General features: G+C 38.1%; 1 protein-coding gene across 5 annotated transcripts in view; it reads left to right on the top strand.

The window, feature by feature from the left end:
- The window catches only part of LOC105199542 (paired box protein Pax-6), a 146255-nt gene that overhangs the window by 36458 nt on the left and 84883 nt on the right, over nt 1-24914 (top strand). For 4 of the 5 annotated variants that reach the window (XR_003269194.2, XM_026139003.2, XM_026139001.2 and 1 more), the window contains exons 3-4: nt 2283-2448; nt 4441-4624. Coding sequence is in view for 4 of the 5 variants with exons in the window: in XM_026139003.2 (XP_025994788.1) it covers nt 2283-2448; nt 4441-4624 (350 nt within the window). In the remaining variant the exon portion in view is untranslated. The remainder of the gene's footprint in view (nt 1-2282; nt 2449-4440; nt 4625-24914) is intronic. The other variant, XM_026139002.2, reaches the window with a different exon arrangement.

The following is a 24914-nucleotide window of genomic DNA, read 5'->3' as shown; positions in this document are numbered from 1 at the left end:
ATTTAAGAAAATATATTTGGTCTGATAAATTATATGTAAAAGAAAGAAGGAGGTAATAAAATTTTTTTTTTTTTTTTTTTTTAATAATTCAGTAAATGTTAACGCGGCAAAATTCTTAATAATACCAGTTTAACCATAGCCATTCTATCCAGTGCAGCCATTATATTAATCTACTCTACAGGTAGAAGTTTATTGAGTATATACCTAGAATAAATGTAATTTACAATTTATTGAAGAGAAAAGAAATACATTTGTGAGATAGCTGAAGAGTCGTGGAGTACTGACAAGTAAGGGTCATAAAAGGCACTTTTAATTATAAAAAATACATTAATGACCTTTTGTAGAGCTTACATACTAATAATTGCGACAAAACATGACAAAACAAAGTTATAATATAAACATTTTATAAAATATCTTTTAATTAAAAAAAATTATTATTTGAAATAATATTTTTGGCTCAAAAAATAACTTTAAAATAATTTCTTTGCTGCTAGTAAGCATTTATGTAACGTCCACTAGAAGATTGTAAATCGCAAGAGTGGTCTAAAGCCGTAATCAGATTAAGGATTAAGATTGCGATTAAATTCGAATTTGACCAATTAGAGCAAAATTAATTAAGCTTGAGGTTTGCCTTCTTCCTTCATATCGGTTAAGTCACAATCCAATCTCAATCTCAATGTCTAGTATGATTACGGCTTTACACTCGTAATGTACTCGTAAGTGGCCTACGACTATCTCACAACCTCTTTCACTACATGATATAATTTTAAATGCCATTCATACACGTATCACAGCACATATTAAATTTATTTATATTATTTGAATTGAAAGCCACATTCAAGGCTTTCAAACTAAACTAAAATTAAAAAAATTAATATTTAATATACCTCGTAAAATTATGTAAAGAGTATACACCTGCAAAAATCGCTACTTCTTACAAAAACTGAAATCCTGAGCTTTTATAAAAACGCAGTGAAACACTCTCTCTAATGACCAGCAACTGATCCATAATGTCTAAATAGACTATAACGAAATAATTTTAATGGTTCAGAATTCAACGCGCATTTTATGAGATGTTATGATATCTCATCATCCTATATTTCTTAACCTCCGTTTTTCTTTTAGCAATGTATAGAAATTAAAATTGTGATTCAATCTGGAGACTATAAAAATTATAACGATTTTAATAATTACTTACCGACGACTAGTCATTTCATTTTCATGTTGATATAATTCAAATACAATAAAATGATAGGTTTGAGGAATTACTTTAAACTCTAACCGCAATACATTAAATATCAAGCATTTTGCAAATACAAAATTTTTTTTTTATATATACCAATATATAGCGTTGCATTGATGCCTGGTTTGATTTTAGGGACCACGTTTCTTTCTTGGTTATTTTTACGTTCATGATCGAATGCTACGGTGATCGTTGATGCAGCATTCGATCATGAACGTAAAAATAACCAAGAAAGTAACGTCTTTAAAATCGGTACCCCAGGCATCAATGCAACGCATTGTACCTAATGCGTTTTTATATTTAACCGTCTGTGTTATCGCGTGTATATAACAGCACTCATCTATTTTCCGCGTCTTATTTCCATTCTACTTTTCTCCTGAAGACGACGGAATTTCTACCCGAAAAAATTAGGGCGTGGCGCTCCAATCTAAGTGTCACCTTCGGATACGGCTTTCGCGCGCGGCGCGGTCGCGGGAATATAAAATATCTGCGCGAGGAAACACACACCGGCCTAGCGTTCCTCGCGAGTATCCCGCACCGGCGGCGTATGTGCCTGCCTTGTCACTGGCACAATGAGTCGAAGATTATCTACGATGGGATTCGCTGACGTTACAACGCTCGCGGCCAACCCCCTGCGCTCGTCCTCCGCCTCCCCATCGCTCTCCCTTCGCCGAGGAAAGAAAGAAAGAAAGAGCCCGCCGCGGTCTTCTCCTCTCCTCTCGGGTTTCCGGGGGTGAGTCTCCGCGGACGAGAGGAGGGAAAATACATGATCTATGGCGACAGCGGTATTGTTCGCTGAAATGCGAAAAAGTCTCCGGAGGCGGTGGAGCGTTTGAATTTTCCACACCCCTTACGCAAACGTCGCGCGCGCGATGAAAGAGGAAGAGATCGAGAAGCGGCAATAATTCGAGGGAGAGACAATTTGTTGTTATCGTAACTTGTTGCTAGCGGCAATCTGTTGCACCGCGATTTGTTGTTACCTAGTTCTCGAAACTGTTAAGTGACGAATAACCGTATATATAACTTTTATCGTTCTCAGGGCACAGCGGGGTGAACCAGCTGGGAGGTGTCTTCGTCGGCGGTCGGCCACTTCCGGACTCGACGCGGCAAAAGATCGTCGAGCTCGCGCATTCGGGCGCGCGGCCATGCGACATCTCCAGGATACTGCAGGTCAGCAACGGCTGTGTCTCCAAGATCCTCGGCAGGTTGGTTGCAATATTGCTTGTTCCGTTTGGTGACGCGCGTGCCTGCGCGTTCTCAGTAACTAAATCGCTACACTTATAGGTGAAAGTTGCCGAAATCGCTAATCACTTTTCACATGAAGGCTTATAACTCAGAAATCGTGAAGAATATTTTAAAATCCTTTACATTATAATAAAATTATTATAATAAAATACATTACTTTTTTTTTATACACTCAGAGAACAAAATCGTTCCAGCAATTATAAATTTGTGAACAAATAGTGATTCAAAATTGTGACCTCAACATTGTATTATAATACAAAGTTGTAACAATGATAAATTATACGAACTAGAGGAAATATAGTAATATTAGCTATTTGTAGTAAATTGTGGGATGAGCTATAGAAAAATAGTATACAAATGTAGGTGACAAAGAAATTGAACCCACTGAAATTCAAATTAAAGATCTTTCGTTCTCATTCCTAGTACTTACGTTCTTATATTACTGCTCCACTGCAGATATCATAATTATTCCAATTATATGTATACTAAATCGGCCATACGTAAACTGGAAAAAATTATCATAATTCATTTGTATAATGTCTACGCAATTATAGTAGTACTGTTTTACTATAACGTAGTAATTGCATAATATTATTGCGTAATGAAGTGATACAAACTACTTTATAATTATTGCAACTAAAATTTTAGTTTATTGAACTATGTACATTAATTCTTTATATGTATATAAAACTTGTATAGTTGTCACTTTCATAGTTGCTATTATAAATTTGTCTCTGTAGGGAGAATCAAATATATTAAACCAATCTTGGCGAGGTACAGCTTATGTATCGAAAAATAGATATCATATTTCAATACTGATTCTGTAATCAACTGGATTAATAATAACAATGTTACGGTACTATCTCAATATGTGGATTAATATTAAATTATAGCACTGGTCCAGTACCATAATTATAATTAATACTGCTGGTAGATTTTCGCGATGTTATATTTGTATTGTTTTCTAGCACAAAGTACACTGCTATCAAAGAAACGCGTGGCTAAACTTTTTCCAGTAGAAAAATACTGCAGTCTTTGCCAAAATCGCTGTACAGGATTCATAGTTTCTTGATACTATTTCCATATTCTCTTTTGGCCATTTTTTGTTTGTTAAAAAAATAAACAATCATTTATATTACATTAATTAAAATCGCGATCTAGGCAATATTGTAGTGCGATTTAGGAAACTAAAACATTTCATAAATTTGTGTTTTATCCAATTTACAAACAAGAGCGGAAAGAAACTTTTAATTCTATTAATCTAATTCTAACGCTGTTACGATCATTACAAATCATTGAAACCTAACAAATTGTTTACCTTATCTACAATTCAGCATAAAATGTTGAAAAATAGCTGTAATAAGATTTCTCTATGAACATAAATAATAAAATTCCTATTGTGCCTAATGTCTCGAGTATAGCAAAGTATCATGGCAGTCCTATGTAATTCTCAAATAATCCCATAGAAACTGTACAAGTACAGCGATTAAATTTTTAGACGAGGTGATACGAATTAAGAGCCGATGCGATTTCGGCAACCTCCTCCTATATTCTAAACAAGCAAGCAAGAAACTCAAATCGCGTAGCATGAAATACGAGACTTCGTACTAACCTGTCTTGCGTAAATGTAGCGTGTAGTTTTGAAAAGTTTCAAGAAGTAAAAGAACATTACGCAAAATATTATATACAATGGAGTGTGAGTAAACAGTTAAGAGAAAGTATAAGTGGGCCAGTTCAACATTTGATTATATTCAGCATGTGTTGCATAAAAGGCAATCAAAGTATATTGTTCAACATCAGCTCTGCATCCATTATACGGCTCCGTTTAGGCCGTGATATGCGTAGACCGTGATAGCATGCTTAGAGGGATAGGCATATGATTTCGTTTTCTCGTAGCGATCTGAGCGTTTCCACGTATTCTTACCGCATTGTACCGCAAATTATTATTGTTGTAGGTACTATGAGACCGGATCTATAAGGCCCAGGGCCATCGGCGGCAGCAAACCGCGCGTGGCAACGGCAGAGGTCGTCAACAAGATTTCGCTCTATAAAAGTGAGTGCCCGTCCATCTTCGCGTGGGAGATCCGAGATCGCTTGTTGCAGGAGGGCGTTTGTACGAACGACAACATTCCGAGCGTAAGTACGGCCTACATTTCATTCAACGATTCCTCTTGCCGTTACTCGTCGAATAAGGGACTAATGAAATTATTCTCGCTATAGTGGTCAATAGACGATCACTGCGCTCATCATTATAGACTATTAGACGGGATATATTTATCTGATGCGTTGTCTTTAAACAATTCGGCTTCTCAAACATCTAACGATTACAATTAAACTTTAATATTATAATAAGAAAAGCATATGAGACTAACAATAAGTTTTTATATCAATGTCTGGGTGTAGCTACGTGTTATTTTCAAATCAGTTGCGAATATCAAAAACAGTTAACGAAGATCATGTACGTATGCAGCAAAGATTCATCAAATGTCCAATCTTCGTTAATCCGTAATTAAAGCTCGTGATTGTTAACCGATTACGGCCTGACATTAAATGACAGAAGTTTTCGCGGAAAAGTCAGAGTCGCGCGGCGACGCGCAACGCACGGTAGCGGCGGTGGTGGTGGCGGCGACAACAATACAAAGCGCGTCGCAAAATAGCCGTAATGGAGCCTGACTTTCGGCTTGACGGGTGGAGGTTGTAAACGCGCAGGCGTATTGTCAACGGGGGCTTTGTCTACTCACACAAAACAGGACCGCATTTACATAGATAGCGCGAGTCGCGGGATGGGGGGATGGAAATCAGTTTTCCGTGGGGTGGCGGCTGGTTGTACCGAGGATGTTTATGCGAGCCGATGGACTCGGGCGGGCGCGCGCGATCAGGACGACGTACAAACTCCTCCCCTTGTCGCGGCGCGGCCGATGTTGTTAACACGAGGCGGTTAATCGCGCAAACGAATGATGGACGATTTGGCGTTAACCGGTTCCGCCCCGACGAGCCGTTGTTGCTCCCCCAGCACGAGTCATTCTTCCGGTCTCGTGATCGCACTCCACGTGGACCGATAGAGCGTCTATCATTTAAGTATCATATCACTGATCAATTATCAGCGTAAAGAGCATACTAATGCTCTTAGCAGCAGATTGATCGATAACATTCTTCTCTTTTAGCTTCAGATATGTAATAGTTTAATGAATAGACTTTTTTTCATGTGCACATTACTCCACGAGTTGCTAATGTTTGAAGAATAAAGAGGAACTAAACAAATTCGCGGGAAATTGGATACAAAAAGTGTGTTTTTTTTAACTGTGAAATTCAACAAGTTGGTTTTTAATCACTTGTAGCTCAAAAATTAAGATAGATCGAGGCGAATCAATTTTTCTTTACAGGTAAAAAATAATAAATCAATTTTGTTATTTGGTATTACTATAAATTTTTAATCTTTACATCTTTGGCTCGAATTTTATATAATACAATAATGCATAAATATACTTATTGCACAACGAAGTAATCATGAAAGGGAAGTTGTCCGATTTCCCCCAATGTTCGAACCAAAGTGAATCACCAGTTTAAAAGAAATATAATCTAAAAGAAATAAGAATAAATGAATAAACTCTTTGAAACAACATATTAAGCCTTTTCGTTACAAACTCACAAAATTGAGATCGCGGTCTTACGTGAGAGATAAAATTTCTTTGCGCACTTACGATCTCTGCTGATCGACTGACACTGAATCAGTAGAATAAAGTCGTGAATTTTCTTACGTCATAATAAAGTACATTCCTCTTTTGATATTTATTTTTTCAGAATTTTATGTATTACCATAAATTTTTTAATGACGATTTTTAAAAAGCCTTCAAATAATGCGATTTAGGCAACTGGTCTTCTAAATCGCACTACAGGTTAATATTACTCTTTCCGGTGTAAAACGATACTTTTTCCGTTAGATTTTTTCTTCTCGAACAAAAATGCATTAAATGCGCATAATTTTATTGATACTGGATAAGATAAACTAAACTGCAAACTAAATATAATTTTCATCAATGTCATCATTTTGAAAACTTTTCAATAATATTGCAATAACATTGCTACATTACGGCAATACTGTTAAAATGCTTTGTATGATTATTATATTTGATTTTATATATGTAACCACGAAAGCAATAGTGCGATTTAGGAGACTAAAGCATTTCGTAAAACTTTATTTATTTAATTTGCAAATAAGAACACAATGAATTTATTTGATCTTTGTCAATCCAATTTATGTAATACTATGATCATTACAAATTATTAAAATTTAAATTATTTATTTTACCTTTTTTGCAATCAAGCTACGAAATGTGTTGAAAAATAGCAGCAAAGTTATGATTTTTCTATAAATATTAATAACAAAATTTCTATTGTTCTTAACATGTTGAGTTCAATGCAAGATGATGATATAATAATGTCATGTAGTTTCCAAATATAATAATTTCAGAAAGAGTGTACAAGTACTGTGGTTGAATTTATACGCGAGGTGGTGTGATTTAGGAGCCGGTGCGATATTAGCAGCCTTACCTTATTAGAAACCTAATGGGCGATTTTACTCTACCGAATTGTTGTCTTCTGTTTCCGCTACAAAGGAAAAGCGAAAGTATTAACTAACGTGATAAAACAGATCGTATAAAATAGAAAACTAGTAATAACTATTTCCATACTTATACACTGAGAAAAAAAAGTTGTTGATTTAAAAAGATATTAGTTCATTCAACTAAATGCGGCGGTCACGGGCTGTCAAGCAAACATTTGTTGATTCAAAGAAATGCGTGTTGAGATAAGTACAGATATTCATTCAAATTATTACCATGTATTTGACTCAAATAAATAATACTTGAATTAAATAATTCATAAACAACTAAACGCATTTAGTTCAATTAACAAACTTTTTTTTCTCAGTGTAATAATCCAATTTGCTCTGTGATCCGATTCGCCTCGGTCTAACCTGTGTATATATCTGGATAGCTTTGTTGAAAAAATAAACTCTCAAAAGTAGTCGAAATCTTCAGATTCCTAGCTAAGTAATCCGCAGAAGACCTCAGGAAACTTAAATTACATATGATGACTAGCGGAAACACGTAACATTTGATAACAGCCGAAGAAGTTCCAGACCGAGAAAGAGTACCGATTTCTACAGAATCAATTATGAGATTGCTCGAGGTCGAGTGATGCGCGGATCAAAAGGAAATTCCCTAACGTCTTTCCCTCTCTCTTTTTTTTTTATTCTTCCTTGTTTTCCGACCTGAAGGACCTCCCCGTTCCCCTATATACCGGCACGTTCGGCGTTCTCGACGGCAGGGGTTAGTTCTTCCCGTATACAGCACGGCACCGCCGTTGCCATGGATATTTGCATGCGTCCAATAAACGGTGGCTAAGGGGCTCTCGACTCGCTTAGGGTAAAAAGCGAAAGAGGGTCGCTAAATTCTACCCTCCCTCTCCCACGCCGCCTTACGCCGTCTCTTCTCGTCTCTTGCCGCGTCTCTTTCGTCCTCGTCTCGTCTTCCCTTGCCCGAGCTAGCTGACGTACTCTCTCGCGCCTTCGTAATAGCACTGTGAGGTGTGTGTACACGAGTCACCCTCACGGAGAGGCTACGAAAGAAAGTCTCTGGTTGGGAGGGGAGGTAAGGAGGACAGAAAGGATGATGATAGAACCGAGAGAGCATTCTTATCGACGCGAGAAAAAAATGTCAAAGGCTCGCCCTCGTGAAAGAAAGCCGTCGAGAGTTCATCCGCAGCTTTTTCCATAGCACGTTTCCCCTTCCCGAAAATTTTAGTATCCACGTCGAGGAAGATGGACTGAAACGATTCGTTTGAAACAATTCACGAAAGTTGCGACGAAAGAAGCTTTAACGTCATGAAAACCTCAGTCTCCCCATAATGTAATGTTTGACATTAATATAACACTATTGTTGTTGAATATATCAATACGTTGTAGTTGTTTTTGCGCGCATTTTAAATTATACAATAATTATATATTAATGGATTTATTATGGCTTTCTTATTATTATTATGTAGCTCTCAAATAATGTAATTGGATTTAACGTGTGTCGTAGTGTGTACATGAACTATATATTATTCGTCGTGAGATAGTCGTGAGCCATTTGCATTGCAAGCGTAAGACCACTTTTGCGAGTCACTACGTAACGATAGGCTAACAAATGATTTTATTAAATAATTACTAGAATTTGTCATCTAATAACTGATATAATACAAATAACTAGAATACACGGCCCATAATAAACCACCTTTTCTTGTATTATTCAAATAACTGTTTTACAGTTATTTCAAATTAGTAATATTTACTACAAATAAATATTTACTTGTTTGACGTAAATAAATTATTTCATTAATACTAAAAACATATTTATTTGAATCAATTAATCTTTCTTATTAGTATAATAAATTGTTTGATTTATGAAGCTCTCTATAAAAAAAATTTTTTTCCAAATCTTGCGCGCTTTCTGTTTGTTACAAATATGTCATTTTTTTCTCTCATTTACTCTTCATTATTGTTATTATATAAATATAATATTTAATTTTGTAATCCTCTGTAACGTTTCTGCATATTGACATGCCTTTAATGTATTTTTATCCATTCTGTCTATTCTGGAATTGAAATCTTTTTGACTATTTTTTTCTTTTTTTAATGTAAAAAGAAAATTTAATGAAAAACGGCAGAAGAAACGATCAATTTAATATTAAACAACAAATATGTTTTACAACAAGTCGTCAAAGGGGCCGCGTGACTTTTAAGCGGTAACGAGACGCCGACACAAACAGCGACGTCACAGAATTTCGCGTTTTAACAAATTACAGGAGGCTGCGGACTCCGGTGCGCGCCTTCGGGGCGTTGGAGGATCAAAGCGCGTAATCCCGGCCGCGTTTGAGCATCCTGCGAGCGCTTCTGAACTTGTTGTGGGCAAGATTAACGTTTCTTTAATGGCCCGTGTAATATTCCATTACGTACAGTTCGCTCGAGAATTATTGCGCCCACGTTGAGGCGGAACGAGGCGTCGAACGAACAAAACAGCGTGCGGTCAAAAAGGAATTCTGGTCTCACGTTCAAACTCCCCCAATACTCGTTTGAAAATCGATTATAAAGTTTCTCATTGCGATTGAATCGATGTGTAAGAATGAATAAAATTCAAGAATTTTATTATCTAAAACATATAATAACAGAATTATAATTCTCTACGTTTATGATAATTTACATAAAATCTATTTTTAAATCTTCTAAGAACAGATATATTATATCTTAGCAGCGCTCATCTTATACATATATAATACAAATATTCTTTCACTTACTTACGCTACTTGTAATTTTCACTATTTTTCATATTTTTTTTAAATTAGAAGAATTTCTAAAACAATCACCATTATAGTTCCGAATTTTGATCGCATTATCTAATATCGAGAGTCGCGGGAGTGCATAAGAATTTTCGCAACTGTTGTCACATTCGTGAAAACTTTTGACCAGAATCCATTTCTCGAACTGAAATACTCCAGGATCCCTTGACTTTTCTCCGATGGGGAGCGAAATAACTCGCGAACGGGATTGATTCGAAAACGTTTCTACTCATTTCTACTCATTTTCCCTAGTCCGCCTGTACATGTCCATCCGTGTGCCTGTGTGGTAGACGATGGAAGACCTCAGTTCGATGAAGAGGAAAGGGAAAAAAGGAGAGAAAGAGGGAGAGAGAATGAGGGAGGGTACGAACGGAGCGAAGAAACGTATTCTAGGCGAGCTGTGGTGATTGGGGGAAATTTCATTATTCTCAGACATTACCCCCGTTATTGTAATGCCATCAAATTGGATACGCTTCGTACACCCTGTGGAACGGGCGAATATCTCGGTCTCCTTCCTCTCGCGAGTCTCTTCCTTCTCCTTCCACTTCCTTTGCGAAGACACCGGAACGAGGCTCTCCCTGTTGCGGATTTCACCTTGCTCTCACCTTGCTCTCTAACAACTTTACCCGGCACATATATCTTGTCCGATTTAGTTAGGCAAAATTCGAAGATCTGCGCCTCGTGTGTTTCAAACTTACTGCTTGCACTCGGCTCTCTACTAATTGTTAAGATGTAATATTATCAAGACATGAGTTGCTGAAGTATATGCGAACGAAATACTTGTGTATGGATCTGTTGCGTTATAATAAGATTTTATTGTAGAAGCTTTCTAAAATTTTATTTTTTTGATTATGGGTATTGCAGACACGTGGTTGCAATTAATCTGTTACCCGATACGTCAAAATTTCTTATTACAATAAGTATTGCAGTCTATGACAATGAATTTTTTACGGTATATATTTTTACTTTTAATTATAAAAGAAAGTCACTAATATTGGCATACCACTTTGTTTTTAGGTAATATTTTTTTAAATAAAAGCTAAAAATAAAACTAAAAACATGAATACAAACTAAAAAGCGTCTTGTATCAGTTGGTATAGCAGTTTTTATAGTACTATTTCGTATTTTGTATTGATTAATGTTTTTGCAACATAATGCGTCTGAGAAATTAGCTCCAAAACAGTCATAGGTATAGACAGTGATAGCAGAATTCAAGCATGACCCCGTAGAGGAGTTAACTATGAATATATTGGTAAACTAAGCAATAAAATATATTTTTATGTGTTTAACAACTAAATTTATAAAATTAGAAAGCTAGAATTGAACCCTCCCATTTTGTACGCTTCTTTAACACCTTATTAGTTGATCTGGCGTGTTTGACGTTATTTTGTCCACTTTAAGACATTTTAAAAAAATGTGATAAAAATTCACGAAACACGTTAGTCAACATTGTAGTTGAAGATTAGTTATTGTCTGTTCTTACGGAGAGGTGTACTGTTTTTCGGTTACATTATAGCGATTTTGTTTCTAGCCGCACTACGAGGAAAATATGAAAGAGAAAAATATAAACAAAACAATTTTATGATGCTACAAACATGTAGAGTAATCCGATATTATCAATAATAAGTATATTCACTATTGTTTAAACTATGCAAGTTGCAAGACAAGATCGTGCGAATTTTATTTCAAGAATTTATTTTTAGACTTTAGATTTTATATTGAAAAAGGTTTTGAATGTATAAACTATGGATTTTTATTTCTTTAATTATTTAAACAGATCATGTTTTTATCAGTATTAACTCAATGTAATGTTAAATTTCTGGGAAATAAGAGGAGGAATGATTTAGAGTTTTCTCAGTCGTTACTTCAATCCATACTTGATGTTAGTAATAAATTTTTAGTTTCATGGCCTTTGTTATTTGCCTTCTTTATTGATTATTTACACGAGCTTGACTTTATTACATGATTTTAAATTTTTAAAATTTTACTCAATGTACTTTCGTCTTCAAGTCTCTTTAATAATCCGTCGGAAGTGCCGTCTGCTTTTTACGGTGCCGGTCGCAAATGGCTAAATTAAATAGATTACGCGCAAGAGCAACAGTTTTACATGTGCGGAATTGTGTAGGCGACCGATCGCGTTCGTCCTCTTTCGCGGGAAAGTCGAACGCGCGCGGAATTGCCGAATCGAGCCAATGGCTCGACAAACCAGTAAAGCCCGCAGGACGCGGAGACGGATTTGAAATGTCCTGCGGAGCCCCCGCTATCCGTTTCGTCGTGGAATACCGTTTCGGTCCCTGCCGGATTTGAATCTGGCACCCGGCGTGGCGGACGCGTTATTGGTTTACTCGCGCCACTGGCTCCGGGATGCCGACAGCGGTTCTCATTCAAGAACAGGAATTACATGTCGCGATTTGAGAGACGTAAAATCGTAACTCTCAGTCAGCGATTCGCGAGAAAATAACAAATTTATCTCCCTTCGACTTATTACTTTCCTTGACGTGTTAATCTTTCTTACAATTTGCGTATAAGACTTTCTATATTTTTAATCAACTTAGTAATTATGCGAAATATTAACAATATTACGGAAAGGACTGGATCAGGGAAGATTGTAAGACTGAACACACAACGTATATTCTCGAAGAATCGAAAGAGCCCCCTTTTTTTCTTTCGAAGAGAGAGCATAACACAGGAGCGTCACTGCGAGACGAGATTACATTCGTTGAACCGGCCAGCGCGGCCATGCGCGTCCATACCGAGGGCTGACGTTGACATCTCACCCCCATCGAGCATCTTCATATTATACCGCGTGCATCGTTCTTACGACGTAAGAAATTGGTGTTTTGCTTATTTATAATCAGATTTCTATTGCTCGTAAAACCGATGAAAACAGTACATATTTGTAATTTTCGTAACATTGAAATAGCTTGGAATGAATTCGGAAAATGCTGATGCTGAATGCGAAAATAAATTTCTTCGACAATAATATTCCGGTCCGCGTCAAAATTAAATTAACTATCAACCACTAAAACGTATTCACGAGTATTTAAAAAAATATGTAGCGAATTACGTCAGCTTCAGGATTTTATTCGGGTACTTTGTTCAAAGGCAACATTTACAAACAATTTTGAGCTCTCGAGCTTACGGCAAAGCCGCCGATCCAATTAATCTAACGTCCATTTTTGGGAAAAGCTCGTCTCGATGACAACATTCGTCATCCGCGGAGAACTCGCTGTCAAGGGAGAGAAGCGCCGCTGCTGCCGACGAGATTACATTTGTCGAGGTGGCCAGCACCGTCGTTCCGGCTGGATCCAGGCAGTCCGATCCGGGGCAGGGGCCGGGGGGAGGTGGCTGGATGTCAATGCCGCATCGCCGCCACCGCCGCCCAACCCTTTTGGTACGCGAAATCGCGCGATACACAGGCCGCCAGCCGGCCAGCCCTCGTATCCCATTTCCCCGACCCAAGGGTGGAAAATCACGGGTACCACGAGAGAATCGGGTTGACGGGAGAAGGGGCGGACGGGAGAAACGGTGAGCGTGGGATGGCACGGTTTCCCGAGCGGTGGCCGAGCGTGTCCCTGTAATTAATAGTCACCGACCGCCGGCGGACGGACGGAGAATCGAGTTTACACGCTGTATCCGCGTGTTGGAGCGAATCGGACGATTGTTTAAGCGAGTGGCCATCTCTGCGACAAGTCTCCCTCTTGGTTACGTACATACACGCCACCACCTACGTGCTGGAAGAGCGCAGAACGCTTTTGATTAAGTGTACTCTACCGTCGCTTTCGCTGTATCATGTCGCGAGTAAAGCTTAAGAGATCAATTAATCAACGCGTTATATCATGCGTAAAAAAAGTATCGGTTGAAATAAGAAAATGAAAATCCCATCATTTCGTATTTAAATGCTGAATTGCAATGAATTTTCGCACGCACATTATTTTATTCCGTAATGAAGAGCCAACCTCAAGCTCATAGGCGTAGGAAATTAATTCTGTGTGTGTGTGAGTGTAATACCGACCTTTCTGCTACCGCCGACGGGTCGGGTGATTAAAAGGAACGTCGGCTCGCGCGAGAAAAAAAGGACTTGAGCAGCGGGAAGGATTCGTTCTCGGTCAGAGAAGAAACGCGAAAAGGTAGCGGGCATCGAGAAAGAACGGAGAACTGGGGTGAAAAGGGAAAAGAAGGAGGGACGAGGAAGAGAGAGTGGAAGTTAGTGGCGGCTCGGTGAGAAATACATAATGCAGTAGCCGGACGTCTCCGACACCCCCTAACTCACCCTTCTCCGGGGTGAAGAAGAGAGCTGCTATCGCGAGAGGGAGGGAGAGAGAGAGAGAGAGAGTAAGGGCTTGGCCACGACGACGTTGCTGGCGGCGTAGATAGTGGTGTAAGTGGAGGATGGAGGGCGGGAGGTCGAGGGGGTTGGTGGTGCGCGCGAGAGTACGAAGGGGTGCATTGATTTACGCGGCCGGAGCAAGGCGAGGGTGTCTCCAAGGCGGACGTGCAGGGGCCAACAATTCACTCGCCTCGGGTTCCAGGAACCATCCATTACTTTGGTTCTTCCACCGCCGTCCCCGGAGCTGTCTCCCCCCGGCATTGTTGCGGTTACTTACCGCGTCCATCGAAAACGTAGCCATTGTAACGATCAAGTCGCGTGGCTCGCCGTCTTCTGCTAAACGTCCGCGTCTCTCTATGACGTCATAGTGAACGTTGCTTCAATCACGAGTTGTAGATCTCGCAACGGTACACTTTCCCAGATGACAGTGCGATCGTGTTTCTTCCGTTAAATCGAACGGAATAGCAAGTTTTTGGTATATGTATGCGGCTCGTGAAAGTTTAATGTCTCTTTAATGAAGCAGCCAGCGTAGTAGCAGACGATATAAGTGTTTCCAGAATTCAATGAGTCTTCAGATAAGATTGTAGGAAATTGTAAAAGTATTAATGGGCGTGGATAAAGATTAAATATCCGAATTAACGTCAAGAATATCAATTGGCTCTAGCTCGTAAGTCATTTAAAACGTACAATTCTCCAAGTTAAGATGCGACTCTCGGATTTTATATTACGTCATCTCGTCATTACTTCACCTTAATTTTTTCTTTGTGTAATTAAAAAGAGCAAAAGATCTGCCTCATTATTTATAACGTCGTGCGCCAATGCAGTAAATGTCAGATAAAAAGGCTGTTCTACTCTCGACAGAAATATGACGGAGGGGCAGAGAGAGGGAGGGGGAAATTCCCGGATGCGGGGAATAACTCTGTCGAAGCAGTTAACATCATTTTAGCCGCTGACTGCTCTCGCAACCCTATACCACGCTCCAGTCATAGCTGTTCGAGTTCATCCACCGTGTACCGGCTGTCCCGTCCGATCAGGGCGATCAGCGATCTTACCAGGCCAGGCGTTTATCGTCATCATCATCATCATCGTCGTCGTCGTCGTCGCCTCGCTCATGAACGGCGCTCGTATACGTTGACTACACGAGTACGGCCCGATGCGGCCGAAGGATATCGACTTTCAGCCTTCTCAGCCTCGATTGTCTTCCGCGCCGTTCTCTCGACGGTGACTATCGGACGCTGAGATCTCTTTCCGAATGGCCAAGTTTTCTTTTTTTTCTTTTTTTCTCTTCTGAACTGGTGCGCGGTCTCGCCGCCGCGCCCGTTACTCGACTCAAACCTCGTCTTTTCCCTGTCCCCGCGTCTTCGACACGCAATCACGATATCTCCGCGAGCGCCAGATTCCTTTATCGTTCTTTTTCACCGTGCACCTCTTTACGCGCCGTGCTTTTCGAATACGACCGTATCCGCCATCTGATCGATCATCGTCCCTTTCGCGTTCACCGTCAAGATCGTGCGGACAGTTTGGAATCGGTCTTTCGTTCGATCGATCCTGCGGTATACATCATCGTCTCGTTCAACGTTCGCGAAATCATGCGAAACATGAAACTTGTAATATTGCCTTCCTCTAGAACCATCGCCATTGACTGTGGGTTGAAATTGGAGGAATTATTAGATTTAAAATCTTTAAAATGTGTACTTCGAGTTACCAAATTTAATCCTCCATTTATCTTGATTAGTTTTTATGTAAAACGTACGAACGCGTGGCAGGTTCGTTAAATATTGGCACACGTGGCAACCTCTTTGCAAATTCGAGGTATCCCTCCCCCCTTTTCCCGCCGCGCTCCTGTATAACCGACGTTCGCCGGTCATGGATCGTAAGAGTCCAAGGATACCGAGGGGATTTGCCGCCGCTGGTGCTTCGTTCGTCATACTCGTCTGAGAGGAGGCAATAACGCGCGACGCGTGGCATCCGTACCACCCCCGTGCTATCCGAGGGAACCCCCGGTGCGCCGCTAAATACCGAGTGCCCCTCTTGGACGAGCGCTACCGGCAGCGGTGAATCGCCGCCACCCCTTCGCCGCCTTCGAGGTAGCCCTTATATCCTCGAGAGAAAGAGAGGAACCCTCTGCCGTTCCAGATTAAAAGCTGTGATTATACGTGGCATCAGACGTCCCCCTCCCCCCCCCTCATCCCTTGTGCCTCCTGCTCTCTTGTCCCGTGCCTCTCTTCCTTCTCCCCTTCGTTATTTCTGTCCTTTTTCCGCTAACGTCGTATTTTGAAACACGCCACCTCGCCGTTTTCTCTTTCTCTCTCTCTCTTTTCCTCTTTTCGTCCGTTTTGCTCTCGCCGCGGCTCTTTCTGTTTAAATTGCGAATACCACGCGTTCCTCCCGACTTCTATTTAAATGTAATTTGTATCTTGCGCGCGCGACCATTCGACTCCTTTCTCCCAACCCCTGTTCCTCTCGTTTTCGGTGCGCACGTGACCGACCGATAAATATACAGGCTTGATCGCGAATTAATGACTTAATTTTTTATTATATAACAACTCTTCTCATACAGTAATATATTGCAATTAATGTACGCATAATTGCGTCATTTCTTATCATAGAAGGGATATTATGTAACGTATATTTTTCATCATATTGCAATCGCGGCATAATTGCGACTTTTCTTATACATATACAATATTTCTATTTAATTTTTTATTTGTCCCATACTTTTAATCTTACCTTACGCCGATCTTTCGTTATTCTTCTCTCTCTCTCTCTCTCTCTCTCTCTCTCTCTCTTTCTCTCTCTTCAAACCAATAATATTCCGCCACACTGCTGGAATACGATCCACGATATGGGGCTAGGGATCGCACTAAGTTTCTTGGCGGTCCTTGCGATAAATCAAACCGACTATGATAACTTCTGGAATAATGGCTCGCGAGATAACGATACACCGGGCGGAATCGTCTCCGTCGTCTGGAATTGGCTTGGATACTTTCGCGCCTCGTTCGCACGTTTTATGCTATTCCATTATATCTCAAACTTTTGATTTAAAAGGTAATAATAATTGCATCTTCTCCACCGTTAATTACAAATTCTAATTTAAATTACTATTTGTAATTATACGTTTCGCGTTCTTCGTAAAGTGAATTTCGAGTGTTTAATAATAAAAGTTCCATTATTTTAGATTTCGGATCAATTATTTTCCTTTGCATTCTACTTACTGTCGCTTTTATAGCTTATATATAACTTTTTAGGTTTGCGTATTTGAAAAAAGTGTGTCTATCAAAATATTTAATACGCGATAATTTTTTTACATAGAGGAAAGTTGCCGATGCCGACATATCACTTTAGTGTTTAGGATTATATTCTTTAAGCAAAAAGTAAAAATTAAATTTTTGACACATAAATTAGTGTTTGTCACATAATGCTATATTTATTTCTATTATGACATATTTAAGAGCGATAAAATAAAATACTAATTAAAATATAATAAATATTTTAATTTTACAACACAACATTATATTAGAACAATGATCTTCTTTTAGTTCTAATAACTTTTTAAAATCTATTGAGCATATTTTCAATTAAACTTTGCAGATATTTGTCTAGATTCTCTCATGCTAGTTGTAAAATATTTCAAAATAAAAGTTCTTAATAGTTATTCTATATTTGTGAATTCTATTACCCAGAACCTACAGATTTTCAATTGGATTCAAATCTAAAGACTACAGAGGCTATTGGAACTGTTTGATGCGGCAAAAACGAAAAAGCTTGACTATGTTGTGTGCTTTAGACATTATCTTGCTGGAAAGTAAAATTATCTTCTAGCCCGTACTTCAGCAAGCACTTCTCCAAATTATCATTAATTATATCAACATAAACATTTGCTGTCATAATCCAATTAGTATTTAATTTTATTTAGTTAAAAGAATTAGAGTTTGAAAAAAACACGAGAAAGAGGTTCAAGATTGTCATATTTAGAAAATTATAAATCATGGTATAGAAAATATCATATGGGATGTTTTTATCACACAATGGAAAAATAGAAAATCTTGTCAAAGGTGAGATTAAAAAGATATTGTTGTGTTGTAAAATTAAAATTGAAATAATATATTATTTTAACTGATTTTTTTATTTTGTCACTTTTAAATGTGTAATTTATTAAAAATAAATACAGCATTATATACATTAAATTAAAATTTGAATTTTTAATTGGGAACGTTTATTTAAAATAAATTTTCAGTTTTACAAACAAAATGTAACATATTTTTTTTTTTTAACCTTAACTAGAGCAAACCAGTTTTATAAAGATAGCTTTTTATTTTTTCTGGTCACTACACATTTTACATATGTGTGCGTGTGTATGTGTGTATAAAACATTTATACATATAAGTATACAATATTATAATATATGTAAAATTTGCATAAAACTATTGGACATTTCTCAAATTTTTATTTTTATATAAAATAAGTTGAAATAAGAAGATAAATGACGAGATAAGCGGTAGTATTTGTAATCGAGAGAACATACACGATCTATCTTTCATCCCAGCGAACGAAAGTGCGACATGAATATTTCGAGTTATCAGATCGAATTAACTGGGGTCCGCTAGTCTGTCACAAACGCGCATAATAGAGACATCAGCCTCTAAGATCGCCTCTCTTTCTCTCTATCGCGCGCAGTTTTTTTGTCGTCTCCAATCCTGATCCCAGCCGAATTTCCCACGCGAACTGGGGTGATGACTCTTTGTACGAGAACTTCGCGCTATATTGCGGAGGGTGCAGAATTTATACTAGATCTCCCCGGTATAGGCGCGTGGCGCGCCTGTTGCCGCACTTTTTCGGATCTCCGAATTGGTCATGATCGAATTGGTCATGATCGTAATTGCGAATAATCGCCGAGAAATCGCGCGCCTTTCTTTCCTACAACAACCAGCACCGGGCACTCCGATTGTCACGGCGTCGATTCTAAAAAAGAAGAGGGAGATTTCGGAGCTTACATCTACTCTCACAATCGTTCCCACATATCTTATTTTAACACATGCTTATTACAACTTATTATACAAATATTTTACTGTAGTCTTTGACTTATGAATGTTAAAAATTTATATAAAAATGTATTATATATATATGTACTATAATTTAATACAAATATCCTCAATAAGTTCGTTATAAGTAAAAGAATTTGATAAAAGTTTGATATAATAGAGATTAAAATTTATTAAGCTTTTTGAAGATAAAATTCTAAATTAAGATAGTAATTAGTAACAAAATTTTTAAAAAATAGTTCAATTCTCTAAAATTATAAGCATTTGCAGAGAACAGTAAGATATAATTTAATACAAATATCCTCAATAAGTTCATTATAAGTAAAAGAATTTGATAAAAATTTGATATAATCGAGATTAAAATTTATTAAGCTTTTTGAAGATAAAATTCTAAATTACAATAGTAATTAGTAACAAAATTTTTAAAAAATAGTATTAATTGTATTAAATAATCACAGTCTTGTTTCAACCCATAGCCACAAAGGGAAAGGTATATTTATGGTACAATATTGTTATCATTTCGATACAGAAACCCGTGATTTCGAGATTCGTATTCACCGATCGCATCCCTTGATCGACACGCGATCAAGAGGGGTGACTTAATGACAGGTTACGGCCTTTTGCTCACTTTCGGCTCGCGCGTACGCTGTACTACACGCCGGATGTCATCAGCACGTGCCGACGTGTCCTCGCACCCCCGCAGCCCCCGTTTCAAATATCAAACACGCGCGTAGGAAGCGCAGAGATATAATGCGCGAGTAATATGTAAGCCCCGATTAACGCGCCGTGTCAATGGCGACCATAGATTTTCACAGTGCTCATCTCCGTTCGCATTCACATTCAAAGCCGATTATCACGGATTTAATTCATCGCGTTACTCTTCGCTTTAAAATCTCGTAGTGTCAGCATTCGAGAATACGAGCAGGAAATATAATATAATATAATTAGTTAGCATAACATTAGCATGACATTTGAAAATTTATTAACGACATTTAGATCACGATACTTCTAGATCGATGCGCTTGAAAAATATAAATAAAAATTGCCAATACTAGCATAATTCTTCTAAAGAGACGCGCACTTTTTTTTTTAGAAACTAAGTACATTAATAGAAAATGCAATAAGAAATACCATGTTTATGTATTATTTTATTATATAAAGAGCTCAAGCTAAAGATTAAACATTTATAGTAAAACTTAATAATAAAAAATTAGTTTTTTATTATTTTTTTTGCCTGTGAAGAAAAATTGATTCAATTTTCCTCGGTATACTCTTCTGATGAAAACATGATTTGCTTAAATAATTGAAGACATAAAAATCTATACACTTATATAAAATCTTTTTTTATATAAAATCTGCTAAAAACGAATTCTTGAGAAGCGAGAATAAAATTTCCACGATTTTCGTTCACAAATTACATAGTTTAAACAGTGAGTTTATCATTTTCCTCCACATAATAAAAATCCATATATATTGTAAAATTTCATTATGTTTTATATACTTCTCACGTACTAGAAAGAGAAAGTTTCCGTATGCAACACGCAAAGTGACAAAACGAAATTGATATTCGGTATTCTCTTTATCATTGTCATTTGACTTTTAACACGAGAAAAGTTTTCATGAAATTATTATAATCTATTATTTCTCGCCGCTTTTTTGTTTCAAAAAGAAAAGGCTTGCACTCCCCTTCAACGTATTTAGAATTATTGCACTCGCGACTGCATTTATGTCTCTTCCGAAGTGTACTTCTTGACTTTTGAATAAGTTTTATGAAGTGCTGCTGATTATGCGTGTCGAATCGTCCGGCCATTATTTCCAGGATGTTTTCGCGATAATAAAGCTGTGCTATACAGCAGGCTTGTTCGGACCCCCAGGATAACGGAAGTAGTCTGAATGGAGAGAGGAAAAGAGAAAGTCGTGGCGCACCCTTCGTGTTCTTCCGCCCTCTTCACGGTTAACACCCTCGGCATCATACATACATATGAACGAGCTGGAGCAGGAAATACGCGACTACCGCGAATAAGCACTCGTAAAAATTGCAGTCGCGCTCTCCGTTTGCACCCCGTCCCTATGCGTTAAGAGATAACGCACGCGCTATTATGTATGCTCCACGCCTTCACGTGGCTATGAAATCCCAACACGGCGATTAAAAAGAATCTTACCTGTTCGTGCGTTCAACTGAGATCAGATTTTGTGCATTGCATTTAAGACGTAAATAACGTGGGGTAAAGTTGCCGAAGTCGCACCACGTTTGAGATAAAAACTTATAATTAAGAAATTATGAGGAATATATTTCTAATTTTCTCACCTCATAATAAAGTACAACATTTCTCTTTTCATACTTTCTTTTTCAAAATTTTATGTATCGTCACAAATTTTTAAATGACGATTTTTAATACGTTTTCAAATAGTGTGATTTAGGCAACCGGTCTGCTAAATCGCACCACATGTTAATATTACTTTTTCTAGGGCAAGGCAACACTTTTTCGGTTAGATTCTTTCTTCTCGAGCAAAAACGCGTTTAGATAAGCATAATTTTATTAATATTGGAGGTAATTGTCGTAAACTAAATATAATTTTCAATAACATTGCTACATTACGACAATATTGTTACAATATATATTTTGTATGATTATTATATTTGATTTTATATGTATAACCATGATTAAGGAAATAGTGCGATTTAGGAAACTAATTGTAAGACATGTTGCGATTTAGGAGACTAAAGCATTTTGCAAAACTTTATTTAATCTAAAAATAACAGCACAAAGTTATTAAACTTTGTTAATTTAATTTAAATAATATTGTGGTTATTACAAATTATCAAAATTTAGATTATTTGTTTTTACCTTTTTTTGCAATCAAGCTACGAAATATGTCGAAAAATAGCAGCAAAGTTATGATTTCTCTATAAATATTAATAAATTTCTATTGTTCTTAAAATGTTGACTTCAGTGAAGGATGATGATAATATTATGTAGTTTCCAAATAATCCATAAAGAATGTACAAGTGCTATGGTTGAATTTATACATTGCAAGGTAGTGCGATTTAGGAGCAAGGTAGTGCGATATCGGCAATCTTATGGCAGCTTATGTTCCTAGCAAATAAATCTTAATGATGAGAGACCACGTACTTGGATGTGCATCAAAACGATGAATTCGCAAGTTTTTCTGAATGAAAAAAGGTAAAATCCGAGAGTAAACGGAAAAAAGAGAGAAAGAGAAATTTATTTTATTTGAGAGATTATGTTACTTATAAATATAGATTTAATGCTCTTATAAATCCTTATAAGAAATAGTCATAAGTATAAATTTATATTCCTCATTAATGTTTATGTGGAAATATTAAGATATTTTTTAATCTAGATTAATAATTAGAAATAAATTTGTAGGTTAATTATATGGAAAGAACAATAGGGGCTTTCGCTGAAGTATCTAACTTAAATGTCACGTGTGAAAACAATGAGATTTTTGTACTATCAAAATAATTATGAAGGGTGTTCAAGTATGGTGAGCAATCGAAACAAAAAAGTTTTAACATTCTTCAAGCAACCAGCTCGAGTGTCCTACGTATTTATTTTAATGGTTTAACGAAATCGTTTGTGAATCTGTGTTCAGCTAAGTTTCTAGATACTTCAGTAAAGCAGCTATAAATATAAATTATATTCTTAAATTAACTACGTTTATCTCTCTCTTTGGCAAGACCTGCTAAAGTATCAGAAGAGATATTAACCGCTACAATGATTTGTTTCACAAGTAGTTTTTATGCCGCGATTTGCTGGAAATACTCCGCTGATTTTCTCGACGAAAGAGATTTTCCGTCGGACAGCCATCGCGAAGGTGTCACGTGAGAGCAATATTATGACGTCTCTATCTAGCACCCTTTTTAAGAGATCGGCCACCCTCGAGCTCTTCACGCTTCATGCTAATTTCATCGATCCGATGCCGGCTTCTTCCTCTTGCACCGCGTTTCCAGCCCTCGCCGCGTGTCCGCCTTTGTGCGAGCCGCGCACGGATGAAGGATAATATCTACGTTCCTTTTATGCTATTCGCGTATCACATCGCGCGACGCTGTATCCGTGCAAAAATGTGTCGGGAATCCCATTGTCGACGATGAGCCAATAAAACGCCACGAATTTTCGCCCCGCGTGTCTTTCATTATCCGCGTCCGATCCTCCTCGGATGAAATGCCAGCGTTTAAAGCAACACTGAATTAATTTCGGCTAATAAATAGCTTCCAGAGGAGTGCGTTTGTTTCCAATTTTTATATTTTGATGAACCAAGGTCCGCGTTTGAATTTAAATCGAGAGTCCGCCTTTGTTACCTTTCCACTCGCATCTCGTCTGAAATCCGTTTTATAAAAGTCAGCTCTAACGGCATACAATCCGTCATTAAAATTTAATGCGGAGAAGTGGGGTAACTTATACGCGTCTAGAAGAACCTTCTACCTTCGCGATCGGCATTGGCTCCAAAGAGGAAATGTCGCAGTATGAAAGTGGTCTTCATGGTTTTGCAAAGCGCCTGTTTGGCTCGCCACAAAAGCCTGGCTCATTGTGGTGTCGATTTCCACGGCACAACGATCTCCACGAATAATGACGGGGGTGACACACGTCGTAAATATATCGCAACGATTTGCGGTTTGACGTCAATCAAAAAACGGTCAAACAGCCCGGACACTCGATGTCACGCGAGGCGCCGATTGTCCCTTGACAGGCAGCCGTCGCTCGTTGGGTTTCTGGCTTTGTCGCCAAGTGCTTCTTTGTACGCGACAACTTTTTTCATTGTACAATCGGTTTTGACATCGGCCAACTTCACAAGCGCAGCTTGGAATCATCGAGAAACCGGCTTGCCTAATCCGAAAGATTGCGTGGATTTCCGCACTCCGACACGTGATAGAAGTGCAATTTGAAACATCAAAAATCTCAATATCGTCGAAAAGAAAAAATAATAACGTAAAATTAGAAAAAACGATACTTTATGTAAGCATCCTTTATGTCTCTTTAAAGCTTGATCGTTTGTCGCGAAAGAACTCTGTCATCACACTTTTTGTCAAGTTGAAAGCTTTTTATAGGTTCGTTTTAGAAAAAGCATCGTACAGAAATTCGTACAATTTTTTATTGTATTTGCGAAGGAATCAAGTATACGCATGTAATATTGCATTTTTTGAAAAACGATCGGACGTTTATAGTTAAATAAAGCGTAATGAAGTGTCTTTGATCCCGGCTCGTTATCTATCGTTCAACTATTCGAATCCCCTTCCACGCTACATGGAGATTGTTAATTTGCTGACGGGAGGTATTTGAATCTTCGGAGGTACGTGAAGGCAGGATGTTTCGGACATCGGTGGATGTTGGCGACAAGACGAGGGGTGAATGCCAGTGACGTCTCTTTCGCGTCAGCGACGGAGAGACACGACGAGATCGTGCGGTTGTAGTGGTGATGGTGGTCGTCGTGGGCGCCGAGGGGGATGACGCTCCGCTCCGGTGGTGGGTCCGAGATGTCAGCTCGTTTCAACGCCGTGGTACTCTGACATCGGGTCTAACAAACCCCGGGGAACGAATATCTTCTATGACCGATCCGGCATTCTGTCGCTGGTACCGCCGTCATCCGGTTTATTTCTCGCGTGTCTTGTCCCTTTTGATTCGGTGTGTGCAATAAAACGTAATCAAGACGGATA

The sequence above is a fragment of the Solenopsis invicta genome, chromosome 1 (genome assembly GCF_016802725.1).
Source record: "Solenopsis invicta isolate M01_SB chromosome 1, UNIL_Sinv_3.0, whole genome shotgun sequence".
Classification (NCBI taxonomy): domain Eukaryota; kingdom Metazoa; phylum Arthropoda; class Insecta; order Hymenoptera; family Formicidae; genus Solenopsis; species Solenopsis invicta.
The sequence above is the reverse complement of the archived record's forward strand: the minus strand, read 5'-3'. Positions and strand labels throughout refer to the sequence as shown.